General features: G+C 43.2%; 1 protein-coding gene and 1 long non-coding RNA gene across 3 annotated transcripts in view; one reads left to right on the top strand and one right to left on the bottom strand.

Moving 5' to 3' along the window:
* Positions 1 to 9,161: 9,161 nt before the first annotated feature.
* LOC120302528 lies at positions 9,162 to 23,135 on the bottom strand. Its single transcript, XR_005555156.1, has 3 exons — positions 22,999 to 23,135; positions 18,530 to 18,722; positions 9,162 to 9,243 (listed from the first exon to the last, which is right to left on the bottom strand). It is a non-coding gene; the product is annotated as an uncharacterized LOC120302528 (long non-coding RNA).
* Positions 13,359 to 25,127, top strand: part of XPNPEP2 (X-prolyl aminopeptidase 2) — a 26,751-nt gene continuing 14,982 nt past the window's right edge. The window contains exons 1-9 of one of the 2 annotated variants that reach the window (XM_039331050.1): positions 13,359 to 13,577; positions 15,409 to 15,482; positions 16,789 to 16,899; positions 17,921 to 17,984; positions 19,820 to 19,924; positions 21,270 to 21,356; positions 21,574 to 21,720; positions 22,305 to 22,406; positions 23,184 to 23,265. In XM_039331050.1, the coding sequence (XP_039186984.1) occupies positions 13,526 to 13,577; positions 15,409 to 15,482; positions 16,789 to 16,899; positions 17,921 to 17,984; positions 19,820 to 19,924; positions 21,270 to 21,356; positions 21,574 to 21,720; positions 22,305 to 22,406; positions 23,184 to 23,265 (824 nt within the window). In that variant the 5' untranslated portion in view covers positions 13,359 to 13,525. The remainder of the gene's footprint in view (positions 13,578 to 15,408; positions 15,483 to 16,788; positions 16,900 to 17,920; positions 17,985 to 19,819; positions 19,925 to 21,269; positions 21,357 to 21,573; positions 21,721 to 22,304; positions 22,407 to 23,183; positions 23,266 to 25,127) is intronic. The other variant, XM_039331060.1, reaches the window with a different exon arrangement.

The raw sequence follows: 25,127 nt of genomic DNA, 5'->3' as shown, positions 1-25,127 counted from the left end.
GAGAGTCTATTCTATTGGCTTTCAAAAGCCAATAGAATAAAAGGGAGTAACACAGCTAAGGAAAAGGGGGGAAAAATGGCGGACTGCGTTGTTTGGCGACCCCAAATGGGCTCCTGACCCACAGGTTGAGAACCACTGTTCTAGACAGAAGGACATTTTTATTTGCAGTATTAATCCCATCCTATCGGCCATATTCAAAAGGGCAGAGGGCCTCCTGCATCTTTAATTGAATGTTTCCTGTGTGAAAGATCTCAGTCCACCAAGGGAAAGCCTTTGCAATTCTATATCATAAACCTCATGGAAGAAGCTAGGCCAAGCACAACCTTGCTCAGTTCTAGCAGTATTTTGCTGGGATTTTGGCATATATTTGTTTTCAATACATTGGGTTGAAAATAGAATAACATCCTAGGCCTCTTTGCAACCTACTATATCCAGCAAATGTCTGTGTAATTCCTCCCTCCCTCCCTCCTACCCTTTCCTTTCCCCTTCCTTCCTTCCGTCCTTCCTTCCTTCCTTCCTTCCTTTCCCAACTCCTTCCTTCCTTTCCTAATTCCTTCCTTCCTTCCTTCCGTCCTTCCTTCCTTCCTTCCTTCCTTCCTTCCTTCCTTCCTTTCCCAACTCCCTCCTTCCTTTCCTAACTCCTTCCTTCCCCAACTCCTTCCTTCCTTCCCTCCCTTCCTTTCTCAACTCCTTCCTTCCTTCCTTCTTTCCTCTTCCTTCCTTCTTTCATTCCTTCTTTCCTTCCTTCCCTCCTTCCCCTGCCTTCTTCTTTCTCTTCTTTCATTTCTTCTTCTCCCTTCCTTTCTTCCTTCTTCGCCCTTTCCCTTCCTATTCTTTTTTTCTGAGCTATTTCCTATTCTTTTCTTCTGAGGAAAAAGAAAGGAGAGAAATCAAAGAGGACAGAAAAAGAAAAACAACACCCTCCGTCAACCTCAGGGACAAAAGCTTGGGAGGAGACCATACCCTTGTTCTGAGGATATTCTGTGGAAACTACTTTTTCTAGGCAGCTAAAAAACGCAAGCCCCTACCTAATGGGGTTGTTGTGGGGGATAAAACACAACAATCCAACATGGTTGGGCCTGTGAAGAGCTTGGGGGAAAAAAAATGTCCAAAAGGGAATGTGGAAAAAAGCAAAAAGTTTTGCCCTAAATAACTTTCTCAGGAAAACAGTGAGCTCAGTTGCTCTTCAAAAGACTTCTGGAAGTGCTTTTGAAGTGGATCACAAAAAAAAATTAAAATAGATCTAATTTGAGTGATTATTTTGGACAGAAGCCTGCCTCACCTCCAGGGCTTTTCTTTGTTTTCCTCAGTAATTACATAAATTGAGTGCCTCTAGCAACCTGGCTTGCTTCTTCTCTTTCCTAGGTTGAGATATTCATGCAGCTCTGTGTTTACTGCTTAACACAATCCACTTTACTGGCATAAAATGAGCACTAGACAAGTTCAACTCTTTGCAGACACAAGTCAGCAAGGACATACGTGTGTGTTTGTGTGTGTGTGTATGTGTGTATGTGACAGAGAGAGAGATAGAGAGAAAGAAAGAGAGAGAGAGAGAGAGAGAGAGAGAGAGAGAGAGAGAGAAGGAGAAGGGATCAGTTCACCAATAGAAGCGTTAATATATCCAATGGCAACCTGAAAAATGACCAGTTTCAGGGTGCTGTTTTAATTATGACAAGGAAGGAAAAGAGACATTTATCTCCCTGTTGCTATGGCGATGCTGGTCCCTACCAACTTGGAGCTTAAGTTGCCATGGCAATGCCAACTGCCCGGCCTTCTCTCTCCATCCATCCAAAACTGAAGCGGAGATGGTTTTTGCAGTTGAAAACCAACATTGCTTATGCCCACTTCTGCAGTTGGCAGGGGGAAAAAATGGAATAATGAAATGGAGTAGCCTCTCTGAATTTACATGCATTTCGGGCTACACAGCAGCCTGAAATGCATCCCAAGGTGGATTTGGACCAAATAAGGATGCAAACCTCTTTCAAGCAGTCATGTTGCAATCCTGGGGGGGGGGGCAGAAAGACATGTCTGCTTTAAAGAGCTTCAGCATGGGTTAGTTGTCCTCTTCTGTCTGCTCTAAAGCTATCCACTCCCAGATAATGTCTTAAAATCATTGCCACTGATCGGGCATTGCATTTTCCGTCTCCGGGAAAGAGGAGCAGGCATTATATGGATGTGATTATTATTTGTAGAAATGTTGGAAAAAATCTTTATACTTAATTGTTACTTATGAAAACAATAAGAATTGTACTAATTCAAGGTTGGCAAAGAGAATATTATTGGAAGAAGAGAAAAATCAAGCAAAGCCACGAGGTGGGTTATAGATTGTAGAACTAATTGCTAGTGATTGTTTTGCAAATATAAATCCAGACAACCCACTGTTTACCAAATATCAAGGCGATTATGTTAAAAAAAATCAATAAAGCATATTTTTTTAAAAAGAAAGAGGATCGGGCATCAACTTGTATGGACCTAGCCTATTTACCTGCTTATGAAAGCAGTCCTCCATACAGCAAATAATTCTACTCTCCCTTTAAATTTCCCCACAATGCTACGGAGTGAGGTCTGATCAGAGGCATTGTGGGTAATTTGAAAGCTAAGCAGATACAGCTGGAAGGCTGGACCAGGAAAAGGGATGTAAAAGGCAACCAGGAGGGGTCTCCCTCAGGGCAGCTGGCCAAGGTGCTGATGCCAGCTCTGTTGGGAAGACACCATTTAAATTCCGGCTTCAGTTCTGGAGGAATCGTAGCTCATCATTGTCTCACTCAGTTTTATCTCCCCCCCCCCCTTGCAAGGTGGTTGTGCATGCTGGCTGGGGAATTCTGGGAGTTGAGGTCCCACAGACCAAGGTTTTGAAAAACCCCAAATTCAGGAGAAATGAATCAAGCTGTGGTAATGTCCTCTGTCTCTTTGCAGCAAGGCGATGCGCATCAACATTATCTTGCATGCATCCCAGTCTTTTTTATTATTTTTTTACAATTTTATCAAGCAACCACTACTGTAGAATCGGAGGATTGTGGGAACAACTCCAATGTGCTGGCAGCACCACCTAGTGGTCTATCCTGCTGATAGGTTGTCATGTTACTATCATTCATTGTTGACCGTATTTTAAAACAAAAATGTTTTTCTTGTGGCAAACCCTTAACTAATGCTATTTGGAAATGCCTTTTTTGCACTCATTGATATGTTAGTTCTCTTTAGTATGTGTCCGCTGTTGCTTTTTAGCAATGCAATGCTTCCTAGCATCAGCACAGAATCTGGTGTCTCCTGAAGGAATAAAGAGGGTGGTTCTGGTCGTTTATTGAGACTGGTGACGATCATAAATATTAAACGGCAAGTGTTAGGATTGTCAGGAACCCTTTGTCAGATTCTTCTTCTTCTTCTTGTGCCATATCCGTTATTGGACGTTGGCGATCATGTTGGTGATCCTGTTTTTATCAGCAGCCGCACGAAAAAGTGCTGCTGAGTTTTGTCCAAACCAATCCCTTAGATTTTGAAGCATGATGTTCTTCTTCTACTTGGACCTCATTTGCCTTCAGTCTTTCCCTGGAGGATTAAATGGAGTATGCCGTATTTTTCTGAGTGTCGCATCACATGTCCGAAATATTCTAATTTTCATTTTTTAATTGTTTTGATGATTTCTCTAGGCTTTCCCAGGTGGCTTATCACCTCCTCATTTTTAATCTTGTCAACCCAGCTTATACGTAACAGCCACCTGTAAATCCACATTTCAAATGCTTCTAGTCTCTTCAGATGACCTTCTGTCAGAGACCAACTCTCTACTCCATAGAGCAGGATAGGAAAAATATAACATCTGACAAGCCTGATTTTCAGTCTTATGCTTATGTCGTGACTGCAGAAGACCTTTTTCATTTTGAAGAATAACTTGGACAATCAAGCATTTAGCAGCTTGGTAGATGGGCCTATCTCTATGCTGCTTCCATTCTTACGTCTCAGCTTAATCGTGTCCATGGACAATTCACTTTTTTCACTTTTGCCAATAGTCCCCATTTCACGACCGCCTCATCTCTTTGCAATTACAGCAATGATGAAAAAGTTAACTTTGCAACTAATCCTCACATTTGCAACCCTCACCGGTTTGTAAAGCAAAATAAAGCCGAAAATAAGATTGTGAGCAGAGTGGTGTCTCACTTAGCAACTGTTTCGCTTAACGACCAAATTGCCAGTTCAGCTGTGGTTGCTAGACAAGGACTACTGGTAGTTTTACAATTCCCCATCCAGCTCTTTAGATCCATCCTATCCAGATACTGGTTGCAACTAGAGTTGTTTTAAGGCTCGGAGAAATATGAGACAAACTGTTAATTGAGCCTCCAATATTTCTTTCCTTGGACCAGGGGTAGGCAACCTTGGTTTTTTTATGATTCGTGGACTTCAACTCCCAGAATTCCTGAGCCAGCCATGCTGAGGGAACAGGGAGAGGTTCCAAGCTGAGCCATGCTGGCTCAGGAATTCTGGGAGTTGAAGTCCACGAGTCATGAAAGAGCCAAGGTTGCCTATCCCTGACCTGTACCGTCTCAGGCAGGTGAATATCTAGTCTCTTCTTAAAAATCTCCAGTGATGGAGCTCCCACAATTTCTGGTGGCAAGCTGTTCCACTGGTTAATTGTCCTCAATTAACAATTGTCAGGAAGTTTCTCCTTAGTTCAGTGGTTCCCAACCTTTTCTATGCCCCGCACCCCTTGAACGCTTCTGATATATTCTTGCACCCCTTACAAAAGTTCGAAATAACGGTAACAAATTATGCATATAGAGTATAATTTTGAAAACCCAGGTTTTTGTACCCCCTGGAATATTATCTCGCACCCCCAGGGGAACCCCTGGTTGGGGACCCCTCCCTTAGTTCCAGGAGGACAATTGTCTCATCTATTCTTGGGGCGGAGGGCTGGGCACTGACTTTATCACTCCCCTCCTGAAGACTCTGGCAAGTCAAGAGCAAAATCCTGCCAAACAGAAAAATAAGTTTTAGTTGAAACAGTTCAGTCCCTCTTTTTCCAATGATCTAAGCACTTAGCTTCACTTTTGGCCTATCTCAAGAGGAGAACATAAAAGGGGCCCCGTCTTCTTCTTCTTCTTTTTTCTTTTCGAGCGATCTTTGCAAATCCCGTCATTGGCTCTTCTTCAGTTCCAACAGATTGCTGAACAACTTGGCTTGTTTTCCAGAAACTCAGTGTTTGAGCCAAAGTCATTCCTTGCTCTGCCCACAGCTTTGGAATTCTAGGAAAACAGGACACCAAACAACTCTGAGAGGGTACAAAAGTTCCAGTTGCGAGTTGTGTTTCCCCCCCCCCTCCGGCAACCGACAGGGCTCCAGAGACGTAGAGCAGATGCAACTTTTTAATAGACGCGAAATGCAACTTTTTAATAGATGCAAAATGTGGCAAAGGGCCGCTCTGGCTGCAGCATCCTGTGGCACATCAGCCTCCATTCTTGGAGGGGCGAGATTGTCGAGCCACACGCCCTCCAGCTGGGCTTGTCTCTCTCTTGTCAAGCCCAGCCCTTCAGCTCAAAAAGCAGGTGGCCCAATGTCAGCCTTAAGGAAAGACGCTGGAGAATACCCTTGCGAGACCTTGAGCCAGCCGCTTTGCAGCTCTGCAAACTCTCTCTCGGACTGACTCGAGCAGCCTCGCTGCAGACTGCGGAAAACTGGCTCCTGCAGGGAACGGAATTCACCTGCCAGAGCAACAGGCATGCAGCAAGCGAGATTCGTTCTGTACTAGGCTTTCGCTCAAAGGAGTTTCAGAGGGACGGTGAGCATTCTCAGCTTTGCAATAAGCCTCGGTGTCTTTAGCAGCCCAGGGTGGTCCAGATATAGTCAAAGCCCCCTGGGCAAAACGCAGCTCTTTCTTGCAATATGAATATAATAGTCTGGCATGTTGGGAAGGTCTCAGAAGGGGTTTGTCCTTGCCTTCTTCCTGGAACTTTCTCCAACACTGAGATTGCTTGTTTGTCTCCCATCCAAATACTAACAAGGACAGGTGGTAATGTTAGATTCAAGATCACCCAAGGCTGGGTGGGTGCTGCCACCTGCTGGACTGGCATGAAACGAATCGGTGTGTGGTTATATCAGCCCATGCTTTCAGTGGGGGGGGAAAGAGTTCTTTTTCAAGGCAAAGTGCATTGATTTCCCAGTTTATTATGTCGCCCCGTTTCGAAAGCATTTGAGATTTGTAGCCTTCAGATGTTCTTGGCTGTATTTTCCATTGCTCTGCTACCTGGGCCTTGCTCAAGAGATTGGGAGTCGGACAATGTCTGCAGGGCCTTGAGTTCTGTATTCCTGTACTTCTCCAGTTCTGCTGCACCACAGCTCCTAAGCAGCAGCACCACGTTGCATGTTTAATACCTGCCCAGGTAATCAACATCAAAGCCTAGGAAGCAACAAGAAGGAAGGAAAACTGCAATGAGCAATTGGTTGGTTCCTCTGAGTTGTAAATCTGTGAGAAGGCTCCCGTGGAAAAGTAGAGCATCGGTAATCAGTTTCCCTTGGAATATGCCTTTGGCTGGCCATATCTTCTCCAGGGGTAAAGACTCAACAGTGGAGAGCAATCATGACAGAAAAAACATGAGGAGGAGGAGGAGGAGGAGGAGGAGGAGAGGAGCAGGAAGGAGTCTATCCATCTTCATGCTTCTGGTTGCACTGAACTATATGTTCGATTTTCAGAATTGTAGTATGATTTAAGTAGACACGCACCACGTTATGGAAATCGAGAAGAAATTCCTTGTGGATCAATCTAATCTGTCAGGTAGATATCTACCAAAGAGTCTTCCTCAAGACTCTTTCTCCTTTCCTCTCTCTTTTTTTTTTTTTTTCAGGCTCTTCGTGGAAAAATTCTTGCCAGGAGTAAGGAACTGTAAATAAAAATTTAGACTGCAGTAAATAAATTAACTTGACTTGTCTGGGTCAGAAAGATGTTACAGAAGGATGATGGTGACTGGCAATATTTTTAAGGGGTGGGGATGTGAAGTCAAATTTGGAACTGGTAAATTCGTTACTAAAGTGATGATGATAATGATTGTTGTTGTTGTTGTTAGTTGCGAAGTCGTATCCGACCTATCGCGACCCCATGGACAACGTTCCTCCAGGCCTTCCTGTCCTCTACCATCTTCTGGAGCCCATTTAAGCTCATGCCTCCTGCTTCAGTGACTCCATCCAGCCACGTCACTTCTTCTCTTGCCCTCCATCTTTCCCAGCATTAGGCTCTTCTCCAGTGAGTCCTTCCTTCTCATTAGGTGACCAAAATACTTGAGTTTCAACTTCAGGATCTGGCCTTCTAAAAAGCAGTCAGGGTTGATCTCCTCTAGGACTGACCAGTTTGATCGCCTTGCAGTCCAGGGGACTCGCAGGAGTCTTCTCCAGCACTATAGTTCAAAGCCCTCAATTCTTTGGCGCTCAGCCTTTGTTATGGTCCAACTTTCACAGCCATACCTAGCATACACATACTGTATGTCTGTATACATTTTAATTATGTCAGTGTTGGTCATAAAAGTGACCTTATCCTTCAAAATCTTATCCATGTATGTGAGCACCTTCCTCTCTAATCAGCATATATTGGGTTAAAGTGATTGTGGGTATCATAGCTCCCTCTGGTGCCTGGTACCTATGGCTCCTGAGCACAAATATAATGACCCATGAAAGATCAGAGGGAGATTGTAAGGGAAAGACCCTGAAGTAACCTTCTTAAAGTTGCCAGCAGTTCTTATCTCAGGCTAACTGGGACATCTGAGCAAGAAGCACATTTGGCAAGCGTCCCGGCATGGCTTCTAGCCACTGCGGCTAAAACACCGAGCAAAGCTTTCTGGCCACAAATGTGTTGCTAACGGCAGGATGTGGTTGGGAGAAACTTCTCTGCGGGTGCGTGCATTCCTGCACGTTAGCAAAGTCATGACAGCTTTCCTCAAGGGAGGGAGGGAAGGAAGGGGGAGGATAAGTGGCCCAGGCGGAACCTCTGAGTAAGACTTGCCATGCCTGGAAGGAGAGAAAGCACACCAGCTGTCTGCCCGAGTGCCAGGGCCTCGGCATGGCCTGTGGAATGGGAAACAGCTGACTTCGCTGGATTTCAAAAGGGAGAGGTTGATGTCTCTGACCTGCGGGCGAGATAGCTCGGTTCTCCTTTGATGCGTGTTGAAGGCTCTTACATAATCAAGGCGGCATCTTGGCCCTGCCTCCCAACTGCCTTCTCAAACTTGGAACAAGGCCATGGAAAACCCAGGAGAGACCAAGAGCAGAGTTGGTCCTTCTCCTACCTCTCTCTCTCTGGCTGTTCTACAAGCAGTCCTAGAGTTGGAAGCAGCAGAGCTAAGGACGCCAAGCCCGGCAGCCAATAGGGAGCTGAGTGTGCTGTTCTCATGGTTACAGCATCCCTGAAGATACCCAAAGCAAGACTGTTCCCAGAGGTGGACCATGCACGTAACGACGCTTGCCTTTCTCAGTCCTGTGGCTGAGCAAGTTAAAGGGTCGCTATCTTGGATTAGGAGATTGTCTTAAGATCTTTTGGTCTCACAAACTTGGGTGGACTTCTTCCTCATCTCAGTGGGCTACTTGTCAGTTCCAAATCCACAGTGAAGGGTCCTTGGTGCTCTCTGAGCTTGGTTGTTTTCTTGCAAATGTTTCATTACCCAACCTAGGTAATGAATGAATGAAACATCTGCATGAATGAAACATCTGCAAGAAAACAACCAAGCTCAGGAAGCACCAAGGACCCCACAGTTCAGTTCTAAGCTACAAATATTTTCCTCTACGGTGGTCCTCTACTTACAAAAATTTGTTTAATGACCGTTCAAAGTTACAACAGCACTAAAAAAAAAAGTGACATGACCGTTTTACAGTTATGACCTTTGCAGCATCCTTGTGATCACGTGATCAACATTCACATGCTTAGCCATTGGTTCATATTTATGATGGTTGCAGAATCCCAGGGTCATATGATCCCCCTCTGAGACCTTCTCACAAGCAAAGTCAATGGGGAAGCCAGATTTATTTAACAACCAGGTTACTAATTTATCAAATGCAGTGATTCACTTAATAACTGTGGCAAGAAAAGTTGCAAAATGGGGTAAAACTCACTTAAAAATGTCTCACTTAACAACAGAAATGTTGGACTCAACAATTGAGTCCATCTGTATTGGTACTTGACTCTCAACTTACCAGCTACTGGGCCAGCTATTTTTCACTCAGCTCAATCTTGTTCCCAGGGCATAAAATGAAGTGTAAGGTGATCCAAGCTTTCTAAGAAAACAGATATGCAATAAGGAAACTCATTAGAAATTCTGAATATGTATTGCACCACAGATCAAACAAAGTGTACAGTCACCATGTGCTTTACTGCTCAACTGTTTTAATTGTAATAGGAAATGGGAAACTCTACTTAGGGAAAAAGAATATAGAGTGTATACCATAGATTCATACTTGTAAACACTGCCATCTACTGGCTGAATACCACTGTAGTTGTTGCACAAAAATACATCCCATCAATGAATGCCAACAGAATTAATATGACTCTCCCACTCCCTCAGTTTTACCTTCAATTGCTGCTGACAACATCTCAGTTCTTCCATGTGAGGATTTGATTTGGACCTTTCAGCTTATGCCAGTGGTTCTCAACCTGTGGGTCGGGACCCCATTTGGGGTCGAACGACCATTTCACGGGGGTCGCCAAACAATGCAGTCCGCCATTTTTTCCACTTTTCCTTAGCTGTGCTACTCCCTTTTATTCTATTGGCTTTTGAAAGCCAATAGAATAGACTCTCTCTAATTCTATTGGCTTTCAAAAGCCAATAGGAATTGTCCAGGCTGTCTCTGCCCTGCTGAGCCCGCCAAAAGTCCCATTCTGCAAACGGTGCTGCACCAGTTGAGTAGTCCTCGACTTACAACCGGTTGAGTAGTCCTCAACTTACGACCGGTTGGGGGGTCGCGGCATTAAAAAGGTTGAGAATCACTGGCTTATGCATTGGTCGTTATTAATATTTTTTATTTTTTTAATATTTTAAATGCTTTCACCCCCTTTTTTCCCAAAAGTTTTTATTTTTAAAAAGACAAAAAAAAGGAACAGCGTTTGGGGTAGCATCATCACTTGTCCCCTGGAATATTGTCATTTCCAATATTAAACATTAAAAAAATAATCACGTAAACCACATATAAAATTAGAACAATAAACTTTGCTGACTCCCAATTGAAGTCTTTGCCCTTTGAAAGGACTCTCTGCTCTCGCTATTTCCACTCCCTGAAATTGCTGATGCTTTTTGACAAATGGAGATAAGCAACACGATCAACACAATCATAAAGCGCTATCAAACTATCCTTCCGTGCGGCTTAACATGGTCTTCGACATATAGGTGGACCTCCACCTTACGGCCACAACTGAGCTTAAAATTTCTGTGTGTGCTTAAGCGAGCCGTTTGTTAAGTGACTTTCACCCCATTTTGTGACCTTTCCTGCCACGGTTCTTAAGTGAATCACTGCAGTTGTTAAGTTAGTAACAAGGTTGTGAAGTTTTGCTCATCAGAAGGTCGCAAAAGGGGATCACGTGATTCCGGAACGCTGCAACCGTCGTAAAGGTGAGTCAGTTGCCAAGTGTCTGAATTTTGATCACGTGACCCCGGGGAGGCTGCAACGGTCGTAAGTGTGAAAAACGGTCGTAAATCCCTTTTTTCAGTGCCGTTGTAACTTTGAACGGTCACTAAATGAACTGGTGTAAGTCTGTACTAACAAATTCACTCTGCCTTTTATGGATGAGTTACATAGACGGCCACATGCCTCCTTTTAACCCAGCAGCTTTATTTTATCTTTCTCAGCGCCTCTTTCATTTGCATTAAAAGGCTTTTTTTTTTTTATTATTTCCCTGAAATAATGTCATTAAAAGGCTTCTGTGAGAAAGACCATTTGTGCAGGCTTGGAAATGGATTGGAAGAGAAAGCAGGCTGACTGTAAAAGGAAGAGATGGGCCACCCACTATCCTGCAAAAAATAAAAAAAAATACAAAAATGATCAAACAAGACCATTACAACACAAAAAAATACACAAATAAAATCAAAATCTGCCGCTGGACCGAATTGGAAAAGCCGTAATCAATCTTAATTACAAAATTGACTGAGTGTGTGCCATCGAATTGATGTTGAGTCTTAGCAAACGCATAGATGGGTTTTCAGCAGGATGATCTTTTCCAAATCTGCTTCTTCAGATCTTCCAACCTTGCAACCGTCCATTCGAAGTTAACAATGGCACTGAAAAAAAAGGGACTTAGGACCGTTTTTTCAGACTTAACGACCTGGCAGCATCAAGGAGAGAAGCAACCTAGAACTAAGGAGAAACTTCCTGACAGTTAGAACAATTAATCAGTGGAACAACCTGCCTCCAGAAGCGGTGAATGCTCCAACACCGGAAGTTTTTAAGAAGAGACTGGACAGCCATCTGTCCGAAATGGTATAGGGTTTTCTGCCTGAGCAGGGGGTTGGATTAGATGACCTCCAAGATCCCTTCCAACTTTATTATTATTATTTTTATTATTGATCATCACACAGTCAGCCAGATGTTCAGACTGGATTTGGCATTTTTGCTCTTCCCGCATTAAGTTCAGAATGTTGCTAAAATTCTGCCTGTTCTCTGAGACTTCGGTTAGGGTGGGTGTAGATTTTATTTATTTATTTATTTTTGTCTCTGATGCCTCTCTTTTCTTCCAACATGTATAATTTGTGTTCTTAATTGCTCCTGCTTCTTTGCTTTTAAAGTTGCAAGCTGGCCACAATCTTTTCCCCTCCCTGATTTTATGGTTTCAATTAGGTAAAACAAGAACAAAAAAAAGAAAAGCAAAACAATGAAAAGGGAACTCAAAGATGCTTTTTCACCAGGCAACTGGACTTTCTTGCTTTTCCTTTGAAGACGTTTCGCTTCTCATCCAAGAAGCTTCTTCATGAATGAATGAATGAATGAATGAATGAATGAAGATTCTTGCATGAGAAGCGAAGCATCTTCAAAGGAAAAACAAGAAAGTCCAGTTGCCTCGTGAAAAAGTATTTTTGGGACAGCCATGGCCTGCATGACTGAGAATCTCCATAGACGTTTAATGAAAAGGGAAAGCAAGTAATATTATAAATGAAAATACCCTAGAGTGAAGTTTGAAGAAAAAAATAGGAGGACTGTTAAAAAATATCAAAACCTCCACACACACAAAAGAAAATAGAAAAAAGGAAGATATTATAGTAGCTCTCCTCTCTTTCTCTTAGCCGCCAAGAATTTTATGTGGAGTCTGAGGGCCTCTAATTTCTATAAATAAATACATTGTTTATCTTGCTTCTTTTACATGTGTTTTTAATTAACTGCACTTTTTATTGTACAGCGACAATAAGTTATGTCTTTCTATTTGTCCCAATAAGATCAGCAAAAAAAATGACTTCAGTTTTTCACATCGTGGAAGGCTATTGAAATGTTTTTTTCCTAAAAGGAGGAGGAGGAGGAGGAGAAGGAGAAGGAGAAGGACTGTGGATTCCTTGGTGGTCTCTGAGTTGGTGGCTTTCTTGCAGATGTTTCATTACCAACCTAGGTTATCAGTGCTAGAAGAGAATGGGGTTTGTAAATAGGAGGAATATATGAAGCTATAAAGAAAAGAAATGAATATATATGCTCAGAGTTGCTGAGGAGAGATGAGTAGTGCACATAAAGACTTAGAACTGGGCTGTTTTTATGACACATGTCATGCTGCTGACTGCCGCAACCTTCCTTTTTGTAACGTTCAGCAGCATCAGAGGCGAAGTTCCTTTGTTTACGCTTCGTCCCTTTGAAGTTAGCATCTCCCACTGAAAACTTTGAAGTTTTTCAACCCAATACTAAAACCAGTTCAATCGGAGTATATTACTCAGGGCAAGACCTCACTCATGGGACCGTTGCCCAGCTTGAAACAAACACAGAGTTCCTCCCACTTGATTCTTGCTTTGCTCATCAATTGCATTTTACTTTCCAACGCCCATATTTATACACTGTTGACGTTACCTCCACCCGCTTCAGACTCCAAAAACATGACTTGTAGGGTATAAACACCACTGGGCCAGGGAAAAGCTGGACCATCTCTAGTCCTTCCTAGGACTGCAACATTCTGGATGATTCCTAGATGTTTGGTGCTTCCTTGCTGCACTTTTCATAGACTTCATGGTTTACCACCCCAGACCTGCAGATTTGGGCTCCATCCAGAGACAACTGGAGTGTAAACTAAACAACAGAACTGGTTTATTTGTTTTGTTTTGGAAAAGCAGCGTAAAAGCACAGACATTCCAGAAAAAAACAGATCCCTTTCCGACGCTGAAATTTGAACTTTGCATCTCTGTCACATGCTATTTGCTTTATTGGAGAGAAGAGAAAGAGAGGCATCACAAGCCAGATAATCTGGAAGGCTGTTTGGACTGTCCTGGACTGCTCTTCCGCCTTTCCGACGTTGGCAAGGTTGGACTCTCACCTGGTTGATAGACTAACCTCTTCTTGAGATTACTTTCTTGGCAACATCACTGGGCTGAGGAAGGACATGGCCTCTGTTTCTTCCCTCCTACGAGCCTGGATTTTGCTCTCCCTTCATGGTATGTATGATGGTTTGAGACCGGGATACTCTTTCCCGAAACTGTGAAACCGAGAGAATGTTCTCATGACCTCAGTGGTATGGTGAGTACAACAAAACTGGAAGGACTCCTCTAGGGTTGATTTGATCGACAACATAGCAACTAACAGTAAGGTTTCTTTGCTGGGCACCTGCTGCACATTGCATGGGGTGCTTTTTCGTCGCTTTCATCCCCTTTTCTTAGTTCTGCAGGATCTCCTGATCTGGGGACCATGGGAAAAGTCTTGCTTAGGTTCACTCCAAAGGACAAAGCAGAAAGACATGGAGTTTGGGGAAATGTGGTTCCCTTATCTGCAATATGGACGTACTGTTAATATGAAACCAATCATAGCTAATCAGAATCCTCTGGGACAACAGAGACTGATAGGGCTATTTTATCCCATTTTGAAGTGGAGGAATACAAATTATCTCTTAATGATATTAAGTCCAGAGTCCAAACTAATTAAGGCTGGAGGAGGTCCAACTTTGCTAAACTTTGCATATAATTCTGGCAGGGCTAGCCCTATCATTAGGTGAGATTTAACGGCTAGTTACAGTACATTGTCAGAAAACTGGGGCGTATTTGATCCACTAATATAGTATTTGCCACTGCCAAGAAAGGAAACTTGAGAGAAACTTTGATGGAATGTTTTGCCTTGACTGGTACAATAAGGTGACCAGCCTTGACCGCTGTATATCTTGAAGGTGGAGTAGTATCCTAATTTGTTTTGAAAACTTTTCTAATGTTTCTAAAGCTGCTAAAACGTTCACCATATTAAGGTGTGTTAGTCTTCAGATTGCAATTGACTCAATAACTTGCTAAGGAGAAATGATGTTCAAATGTTGCGGTAGCAAACAAGGTCAGATCAAAAGAGAGCAACATATGTTCCAACACACTGAATAACATTAAAACGTGCAACATGTACATTTACGGCGACTCTTTTTTTACTGAATTGGATGTTACTAGTCCTTTTCTTTACAGCAGTTCTTGCAGTCAGGATCAAAATTGGGTTTGATCAGAACTCCAGATTCTAAGAGGGCATCAGGAAAGTTAGGAACCTATTAGATTTGGAGGTGAGAATAGCAGCAGTAAGAATGACATCCAAGCAACGTCCTTTCCACATTGCCAAGTGAAATCACTGTCATCACTTCTTGTGATGGTTGAAAACTATATCTTTGCTGTCTTGATTGCATCTGTATCTGAGCTCAGCAATGAATTGGGGTGTCTAGATTTTAGGTCTGCAGGGCATATTAAGCAAAATGTTGGCTGGGGAATTCCAGGAGTTGAAGTCCATACATCTTAGAGCTGCTGAGTTTTAGAAACACTGTGCCAGAGTCTCCTCATGACAAAAAAAATCTCCCCCTAAACTGACCAGAGGCTTTGAGTAATACTGGGCAGGCGGATTCAATGCCCTGCTGATTTTCCACAATGCTTTGACGAAGCTTCATTCCAGGTCATTGTGGGAAATTAAAATGGTGCCAGTTTTATCTTAAGGATGTACCTTCTCAAACTTCATTGATGACATGAGGGTGGCTCAGAACACGAGTGTCTCTTATTGTCCCCAGAAAAACTTGAAGGGTGTATCCTCAATCTGCTGGAGGACACTTGGCCCTTTCCATCCAGGAACTGGACCTGGGTCTGGTCCTTTTATTTACAGAGAAGCAATGGGAAACGTGTGGGTAGTCTCCCCATCCAAAGTCTTGACAAATGGGAATAATGAAAAAGACACGTTTGCAAGGCTGGATGGCAATTTGACCGTTCAAGCCATCCAAAGAAAGCTTGCTTGTATAAGAGGTTTCTCCTTCCATCCTAGGCTGCATCACAAGTTATCCTAAGCGAGCACGCTCCGTGCCAGAAGACATAAGAAACTGTACCATTAATCCACCGGTGAGTTCCTGAACTTTACTCAAAATGTTTGTTCTACTAATACGTTAGAATGGCTTCTCTAAAACATAAGTTTTTGGCAGCTTCCGATGCCCGAGCATCGGTTGGAAGAGGCAACCCAGCCCCACTTTCATAGCTCCCAAGTCCTCCCAGGATGATGCCAAAGAAATTTGGGGGCAAAAATCCCCATTTTCAGCCACGTCTCTCCATGTCTTCGTCTTGACAGTTTCGATAGTAAAAAGTTGTGTTAGACTGGTAAAAGAAGGCTTAAACATCTATTTTCTATAAATCAAGGGTGTCCACAGACAGAGGGTCAGAAAAGTGAACTTAAAATCTTTTTAACTTTGTGTTGTTTTAACCTTTCAATTATTTTTTTACTTGTTTTATAACCTGTAAGCTACCCGGAGTTACCTTGTAGGGGATATGGGCAGCATAATGGATGATGATAGATGGATAGATGGATGGATGGATGGATAGATGGATAGATGGATAGATAGATAGATAGATAGATAGATAGATAGATAGATAGATAGATAGATAGATAGATAGATAGATAGATAGATGGATGATAGGCAGGCAGGCAAGCAGGCAGGCAGGCAGGCAGACAGACAGATAGATAAGATGAAAATCAAACCACACAATTGAAGCTCTGTGTTCATATTTGGTTTATGGCTGTCTGTTATAGAAGAAAGGAAAGAAGGAAGGACCCTACACCTTTTAATGGGGTTCTTTGGGCCTTTGATCACAGGGTTGGGTCCACCATTTTTCTTTCTTGGACCACCCACCCACCTACATACCCTGTGAACACCCATGCCCGAACTTCTAAGAAACAAAAGGGCAAAAGTTATTATTATTCTGTTGAACACTACCATATCAAGCCTATTTTAAAAAAAAATAATATGGAAGGCAATCAACCCTGAAGCTGTGCATTCTTTTCATAAAAAGCCAAGACCCTTTCTCAATCCCTAGCTCAGCTCCTAGACTTCATGTTGTATTTATTTATTGACCATCATTTGTATGCTGCCTGCCTACCCAACTGATTGGATGGGTCTTGCAGTTCATAAGCCAGGTTATTTTTTTATGACAAGGAAACAGAATTGGTGGTTCATCCTTCTCTAACTTCCCAATCTCACCCTGGGATTTTCTCCTGATCTGTCACCCTCAAGTCCTAAATAACTCTGATCCTGTTTAGCTTTCCAGAATCAGCCGGGTGGTGGTTATACACAAAGGTAACCATACAGGTGCTAACTTCTCTATCCCTCTCTTCCTTCTTCTAACCCCCTGCTGCCATGTTTTGCTGTGCTGTAAGTACTTGCCTCCCACAGTTATTGTGACGGATGAGCGGCTGAAGACCCTACGTGAGCACATGAAAATCCACAAGCTGTCAGCCTATATTGTGCCTAACACAGATGCACACCTGGTAAGTTAAAGAAGACAGGAACAGCTCCACCTGATCCAGGGATGGAGCAGTGAGGCAAGGAAATAGAGCCCTAATCATGGTTGAACTTCTGCCATGGGATGAACAACTTGTAGGCTCAGCGTTGAAGCCTTCAGCATTGATCTTCCTTACAGAACAAACAGTTACTCAAGTGGTAAATATGCAGGAACAGGAGAGGAAGCCCTGATCATCCCAAAGATGCTTTTCCACGAGGTAACTGGACTCTCTTGTTTTTCTTTTGAAGATGTTTCGCTTCTCCTCCAAGAAGCTCCCCACCATCCAGTCAGCGCTGAAGAAGCTTCTTGGATAAGAAGCAAAACATCTTCAAAAGAAAAACAAGAAAGTCCAATTGCCTCATGGAAAAGCATCTTTGGGACAATTATGGCTGGGTGACTGAGAATCTCCATAGACAGGAAGCCCTGATGTAACCCCAAATTCCAATTTCTGGCATAACTCAGCTTTTGCCCTTCTAGGAAGTCCACGTAGAGAGCTAGGCTTGGCTACAAAAGATTGCTCACATGGTCTACTAAGACAGTGTTGAGTTTGAAACGATAGAAAATACTTGTAGCTCGGGTTTTAAATTTCTCCAAGCTTACTTTAATATAATTTCTGAACCTTTCGTTATCAAACTAGGTCACATCATCAACAGGATGTTCTTGTCTTGTTCTCCTTAGCTCTTGTGTGCCAGTGTGGTCCGTTGGTTGTGCGATTGGCTTTTTTTGGGGGGGGAAACAAACATAACTCCAAACAAACAGCCAATCCCACAACCAACGGACCACACTGGCACACAAGACATTTGTGAGCTAAGGAGAACAAGACAAGAACATCCTGTTGATGATGTGACCTAGTTTGATAACGAAAGGTTCAGAAATTATTTTAAAACAAGCTTGGAGAACAGTGTTGGGTTTTCCGAAAAGCGAAGAATGCAGATAGGCCTGGGATGATGTTTGCATAAGGCAGCCAGGGGCCATCTCTTGTTTCTGAAAACCTTCCCATCTTCCAGAGTGAATATGTCGCAGAACGGGACAAGAGACTCCGTTGGATGACGGGCTTTTCAGGATCAGAAGGTGAGTCCTCTCCCAGACTTCCAGCCACCTTCAAACCCTAAATTTCTTAGCTGATGCTCAGGAATCAAAATAGCAGCTGTCCTGAATGCCCGCCAGTGATTAAATACAGGTAGTCCTTGACTTACAACAGTTCAGTTAGTGACCGTTCAAAGTTACAACAGCACCGGAAAAAGTGACTTATGATGGTTTTTCACACTTACGACCCTTGTAGCATCCCCGAGGTCACGTGATCAAAATTCGGATGCTTGGCAACTGACTCATATTTACGACGGTTGCAGAGTCCCGGGATCACATGATCACTTTTTGAAATCTTCTGACAAGCAAAGTCCATGAGGAATGCCGGATTCACTTAACAACCAGGTTACTAACTTTAACAACTGCAAGGAATCATTTAACTGTGGCAAGGAAAAGTCATAAAACGAGGCAAAATTCACTTAACCGCCTCACTGAGCAACAGAAATTTTCCGCTCCGTTGTGGTCGTAAGGAACTATGAATTCAGAAAAAAATAAAGTGTGATCTGTACATCCCGCTCAAACATTCTTACCGTTGTAACTTCCTTGAAAATAGTGCAGTTGCACCCTAATTCCAGGGCAAGGCTGAGCAACATAGATCATATTTTTTTTTTGCTGCGTTGGATACACAAAAGCCATTTTGCTGGGCTTGCAATGGCTCGTCTCCAATCCCAGGATAAATGTAACGTCAGATTACTCCATCCCCTGAGTGAATTATGATTATGTCTAAGAAAGAAAAAGAACAAATGCCTTTATGCAAATTAATAATAATAATAATGAAAAGCTCTTTCTTACTGAATCTTGCCTCGGCAGAACTGCAGCGCCACGGCTATATTTAATGTGTTCAAGATGCTTAAGTGTGTTAGATGCGTTCCCACTCTGTGCATTTTCTTAAAAAAAAAAAATCAACAAAAGGAGACATAAACCTCCCACATGTAATTTCCCACATCTGTCATCCAATATGTACGTAAACTAAAAATGTCTCGGCAGCTTTCGCTAGTCTGACATTAGCAGATTTCAGAAAAGGCGCACTGGAGATTTAAAACTCATTCATAGTATTAATTGGCAAAATATTCCCACCTTCTTTGGGAGCTGGATTTCAAGGAGTTGAGCACCTACTCTCAATTGAGGCCCCAAAATCTTAATTTATAATAAAGATTCGCATGCTATGAAGTTTACGCAGCATGTCCCTTCGTTACCAACAGAAAACAACATCCTGGGAAAAAGCCATGAAAACTGGTTGAGGGATATATTAACACTGAACTTAGAGTCAAAACCTGAACTCTTCTTGTTGGGAATAATGACAGAAAAATACAACAAGGGAACAATCTACTTGCTGCTACACATCCTGACTGCAACTAGGCTTGCTTTTGCTCAAAATTGGAAGAGCAAGGAAATTCCCACAGAGGAAGAGTTAATACATAAAATATTAGCATGTGCGGAAATGGACAGGCTCACAATGATATTAAAAGACAAATGTGGATCAGTTTATTACGAAACCTGGGATAAATTTTACCGCTGGAGGAATTTGAAGAGGACGGTCGGGATTAAAGATGAATGTTAAGATAGAAATATATGTTATTTTAGAACAAGTATTGTATATAAAACTTAGATGTACATGTAGAGATGAAGAATTGATTGTAAAAAGTGGAATAATCTGATAAGAATGTATATACTGGAATGTCACGTCAAATCCAATGTTTGTTTGTTTTTAATTGTATTATAAATAAAATTTGAAAAAACAAGCTAAATGTTAAAAAAAATGTTGTTTTTCAAATAGATTTTTGTCTTCAGCGCCTCTGATTTTAGCATTTAATCCTTAGGGACTGGCGTGATCACTCTGCAGAAAGCCGTTCTCTTCACGGACAGCCGCTATTGGATCCAGGCTGAACGCCAGATGGACTGCAACTGGGAGCTGCAGAAATCTGGTTTGTCTTCTTCTTAACTTTGTCTTAAACCTTCACATCCTCTCTTTTCAGCTCCAGTGCTGCCCATTACCTCTTGGCCAGGAAAGCGATATCCTAAAGCAGTGTTTGTCGGGTTTAGGATTTGAAGTCCACCCGTGTCAAAGTTGCCAGGGTTTAGGAACACAATCCTAAAGCAATCTTCTCCAAACTTCCTTCCTTCAAATGTGTTGGGACCACAGCTTTCAGAATCTCCTAGCCAGAAGACAAATGTGAGGTGGGTACCATTGATGTCGCTGAGACAACATAGCTGGGGGTAGCATAAGTAAAGCAAGAAACAGATGCTTTGTTGTAAACTACATGATTGGCTCCAATACAGATATTGTGTCTTTGAAGGAATGAAGAGTCAAGGACCACTGCAGAAGCTGCAGAACAAGAATCCCCTAGTCTTCTCTCTAGGGGATTTTGAGAGATGTGATTCCCAACACATCCAAAGAAAAGAAGTTTGGAGAAAATGGCGTTAGGACAGTGTTTAAAGTGCTTGGCAACTTTAAAAAGTCTGGACGTCAACTGGATCGTGCTCCTTTTGAGATATTATGGGCCAAATGCTCTCATTGTAGAGTTCTCTTGAGCAAAAGGCCATCTCTTCTTTTTCTTTGCTGCTTTGCCATTCATTTGTTAGGCCCTCTGATCCAAACCAAGTTCAACTCCCAGAATAGAAGAAAGCAACGGAGTATGGGACAGCTCCTTCTCCTTCAGCAGTTGGAACCTCAGGAAAGAAGATGGACCATTAACCACAACCAGGAGAATAGGCAGCCTCTGTAGGAAGAGACTGCAAGAATCTTGGGAGGTGAAGCTGGCGGTGCTGATAACTCATTCTGGCTTTGAACTTGTCTAATCCATTCACCTTTTTGGGTCTGTCGCTAAGGGGCACCACAATTAATCAAGAAGGCTCTCATTTTCTGCCTTTTTACCATAAGACTGTAGAAAATAGCTTCTAACTCTTGAATCAGACCATTGGTTTCTCTAACTCAGTATTGCTTACGTTGATGGCAGTTTACCAGCTTTCCCTGGAAGGCCTACAAATCAGACCTGGGTCTTCTGACTGCTCAGCCAGAGGTCAATGGCTGTTCCATGGTCCTTCCCATGGGCTAGCTCTGGTGGACATTGAAATGGGAGTCAGCTCCTGCCGCGTTGGTCCGTGCTTGCAACCATCTAGTCCAGAAGTAGGCAACCTTGGCTCTTTTATGGCTCGTGGACTTCAACTCTCAGAATTCCTGAGCCACCCAAGGTTGCCTACCCCTGATCTAGTCCTTCTGCTAATCTACAGAAAGAGGGCATGGCTCACCAAATATTCTTTCTTTTGCAGTGTGGATTAACTCCATTGGGCAATGGATACTCAAGGAAGTTCCCGCCGGAGAAACCATTGGATTGGATCCCTTCCTCTTTTCTGTTGGTATGAAGCATCTTTGGAGTTTCTTGGGCACATTGGGGCAGGCTCAAGGAGGCGAGGGCCAGTCCACCAAGGAAGATGAGGCTACCTCACTGCCCTGCTCTAGCAGCTTAAATAGTTGCCAGCTGCTATGATTTCCCTTATCTCCCAGTCTTCTGGCTGACGATAGCCATTCTGCTGTAATGTTTCACGATCTCTCCTTCCTGTTCTCTTTCCCTAGATACTTGGCTCAACTATCACCAGGTACTGGAAGGTACAAATAGGACCTTGGATTTCCTGGAAGTTAACCTGGTGGACCTCGTGTGGGGCAGCGAGCGGCTTCCTCCACCCACCAACACAATCTATCGCCTCGCAGATGACTTCATGGGTATATTTGGGGCACAAACAAAGCGACGAGGGGAGACTGGTGTGGAGACTGGGCCATCTTGACTGGAGACGAAGGATGTTTGCAGTTCAATATTTGTCAGGCACGAAGTATGAGGACCATTCCTTAAGTTGTGGTACAGAAGATTTATTCAAGCCTGTACTCAAGAGTCTAAATCAACTAAGGTTCAGTAATAAATTGGTGACAGATGAGGATCAACAAAATTCAAAAGAAGTTGGATTTTGGGTTGGGCTTGGATCATTTGTGGCAACATCAGGGCTTTAAACTGATGACACATTTAACTCCACCCACACCCACCCCCAGCTCTGTCTGCTCTTCTCCTGCAATATTTCTGAAACACCTTAATTTGAGAAAAGTGGTCTTAGGGCAATCCTCCTCACCTTAAATTGGCCGTCTATCAGTCCTGCTGTTTAATGGAAGCATCACTGCAGGCCCTAAGAAAAAGGGTTTTTTTCTTTTTGTATTTTTCTCTTGGGCCAAACTGGATGTTGTTTTCTAGTGGAGGCCTGGAGATTGACATTTTCATCAGTCAGACCTCCCATTCTTATGACCTTTTCTTCCTTTAGGAAGTACCTGGCAAGAGAAGATTGCCAGTGCTCGGAGGCAGATGGAGGAACACAGCAAGAAGCCCACAGCAATTTTGCTCTCTGGCCTTGAGGAGACGGCATGTAAGTCAGTTAATATCTATCATCTCTGTCTCTCCCTCTTCCTTTCTCTCTCTCTTCTTCTCTCTCTCTCTCCTTCTTTCTCTTCCTTTATCTCTCTCCTCTCTCTCTCTTCCATTCTCTCTCCCTTTCTCTTCCTTTCTCTCTCTTTCTCTCTCTCTCTCTTCTTCTGTCTCTCCCTCTTTCCCTTTTTCTCTCTCTCCTTCTCTCTCCCTCTTTCCCTTCCCTTCTCTCTCTCTCTCTCTCTCTCTCCCTCTCTTCCTTTCTCTTTCTCTCTATTTAACTATATATCTCTATCAATGTCTCTCTCTTTATATATTTATATATGTGTGTGTGCATGTGTGTTCCTTCCTTCCTTCCTTCCTTCCTTCCTTCCTTCCTTCCTTCCTTCCTTCCTTCCTTCCTTCCTTCCTTCCTTCCTTCCTTCCTTCCTTCTCTATATCACAGTCTCCCGGATTCCCTTTTGAGACCTGCTGACAAGCAAAGTCAATGGGGGAAGCCAGATTCACTTAACAACCGAGTTACTAGCTGAACAACTGCAGCGACTCACTCAACAACTATGGCAATGAAGGTTGTAAAATGGGGCAAAACTCACTCAGCAACTGTTCTAGTTGCCTCGTCTTCCCAGCCATGTCTCAAGCTCTTCTTCCTGGCTCCCCCGGGTGTCCTTGGCTGCTTCCCTGTTCCTCTTCTGCTCTCCTCTCTTCCTTTAATTGCTTCAGTGGCTCTCCTGGTTTTCTGAGGGAAATATTAGAGACGGTCTGTTTTGTTTTCCCTTAGGGCTCTTCAATCTTCGAGGAGATGACATTCCTTACACCCCCGTCTTCTATGCCTACACTCTTCTCACCAAGACAGATATCAGGTACTTGATCTCCCTGCAACGATTGAGACAACAGTCTGGTTCCCATCGTAAGTGGGAGCTCCCACAAAACGTGGCCAGGGTCCAACCAGCCACCCCCTTTCCATTCCTTTCCTTTCCTTTCTCCTCCCATTCTGGTTTTCTTTTGATTTTTCCATCTCCGCCCCTACAAATCAGCATGCTCGGACATCGTTGGGCTGTCTGTAGGAGAGAGAAGGGCCTTCTTCACCATCTCCTTTGTTTTCTGAAGACTTTTTCATCCCGTGGCATCTTTCAGGTTCCCTTAAGTTCCCTCAGATCCCTCTTCTGAGCAGAGTCACATGGACATACTGGAGTTGCTGAGGTCATGGTAATCCTCTCTGGATTTCTGTAGTAAAATTGAGGGAATAACCATGTTCTTGGTGCATGTCTGAAAGCCTGGTCCCAAAGGTGCTTTTTTTCAGGAGGCCACTGGACTTCCTTGTTTTGCTTTGAAGACATTTCGCTTCTCATCCAAGAAGCTTCTTCAGCTCTGACTGGATGGTGGGCAATGGGAGGGTTTATATTGCTTGCAGAGTTCTTGCAGTCCTTCCCTTCCCCACCATCCAGTCCAGTGTTTCTCAAACTTGGCAACTTTACGATGTGTGGACTTCAACTCCCAAAATTCTCCAGCTGGCGACACTAGCTGGAGAATTCTGGGAGTTGAAGTCCACACATCGTAAAGTTGCCAAGGTTGAGAAACACTGGACTAGTCAGAGCTGAAGAAGCTTCCTGGATGTCTTCAAAGAAAAACCAGGGACCTCCTGGAAAAAGCACCTTTGGGACAACCATGACCTGGATGACTGAGGATCTCCATAGAAGTCTTGAAGCCTTGTAAAATCGAGGAGAACATCATGAGGCTATCATCAGATTTTAGGCCTTGGAGCAAGGTCGTCCAGCTTTGGCAACTTTAAGACTTGTGGACTCAACTCCCAGAATTCTCTATGCTGGCTGGAGAATATTAAGAGTTGAAGGTTGCCAAGGTTGGATATCCCTGGTTAAGAGCCTTGACTCCAAGTTAAATGTTGCTTTGCACAGGATACAAGAATGTCAGAACAAAGAGATCACATGTCCACATTTAGAGACAGCATTTTTCTCAACTGCCAGGGAACTGAACTAATACTAGAGACAAAAAAAAAGGGTTGGCCCACATGTGCTTCCAGAGCCTCTTGGCTGGGTGCACACCGAGGAATCCAAGTGCCAGCTGGACCTTTGAAACCAGCTGGTACTTTGAACCAGCCTAGAACTCTGGACTGATCTGGCGAGACAAGGCTTATGTTCTCAAGGAGGAAATGAATTACAGAACTTGTAAAACCATGGCGGGAATGGGAAAAGAGCCATGTTTATAGGGTGTGAACTTTGTGTCTTTGAAAGCAAGCGTGCATCTTACATTTGAACTCACAGGCATGAGAGGGAAGAGGGAGTGCTTTGGGTTTGCCCAATAGGGCTTTGTGTTAAAATAACTCCGCTGTTTAGGAGAGCGCAGATGGGGAGATTTTAAAATAAATGAAGGATCCACAATCATTAATGTTACATTTGTGTATATATTCAGCGAATAGCAAAACAAATGTGGGGGAAGAGAGGCCTGTGTCAACCTGATGTCCTCCAGATGTTTTGCACTACAAGTTCCAAGGTCCTTTGTCCATATGGGAATTGTAGTTCAACGTATCTGGAACGGACTGAGTTGAAAAAAAAGCTGACTTAAGCCTTTTTTCTTCGCTGCTTGGAGAATAGTAGTGGAAATGCCTTTGAATCTGGGAGAAGCCCATTTGTCTTCTTCTTAGTTGATCGTCAGAGGTTGAAAACTGCAAGAAGTGGGCCGAAAGCCTGCCATGGCCAAAATTCAG

The sequence above is a fragment of the Crotalus tigris genome, unplaced genomic scaffold (genome assembly GCF_016545835.1).
Source record: "Crotalus tigris isolate CLP2741 ecotype Arizona unplaced genomic scaffold, ASM1654583v1 scf7180000017622.5263843, whole genome shotgun sequence".
NCBI classification, from domain to species: Eukaryota; Metazoa; Chordata; class Lepidosauria; order Squamata; family Viperidae; genus Crotalus; species Crotalus tigris.
This window is presented reverse-complemented; position numbering and strand designations above follow the sequence as displayed.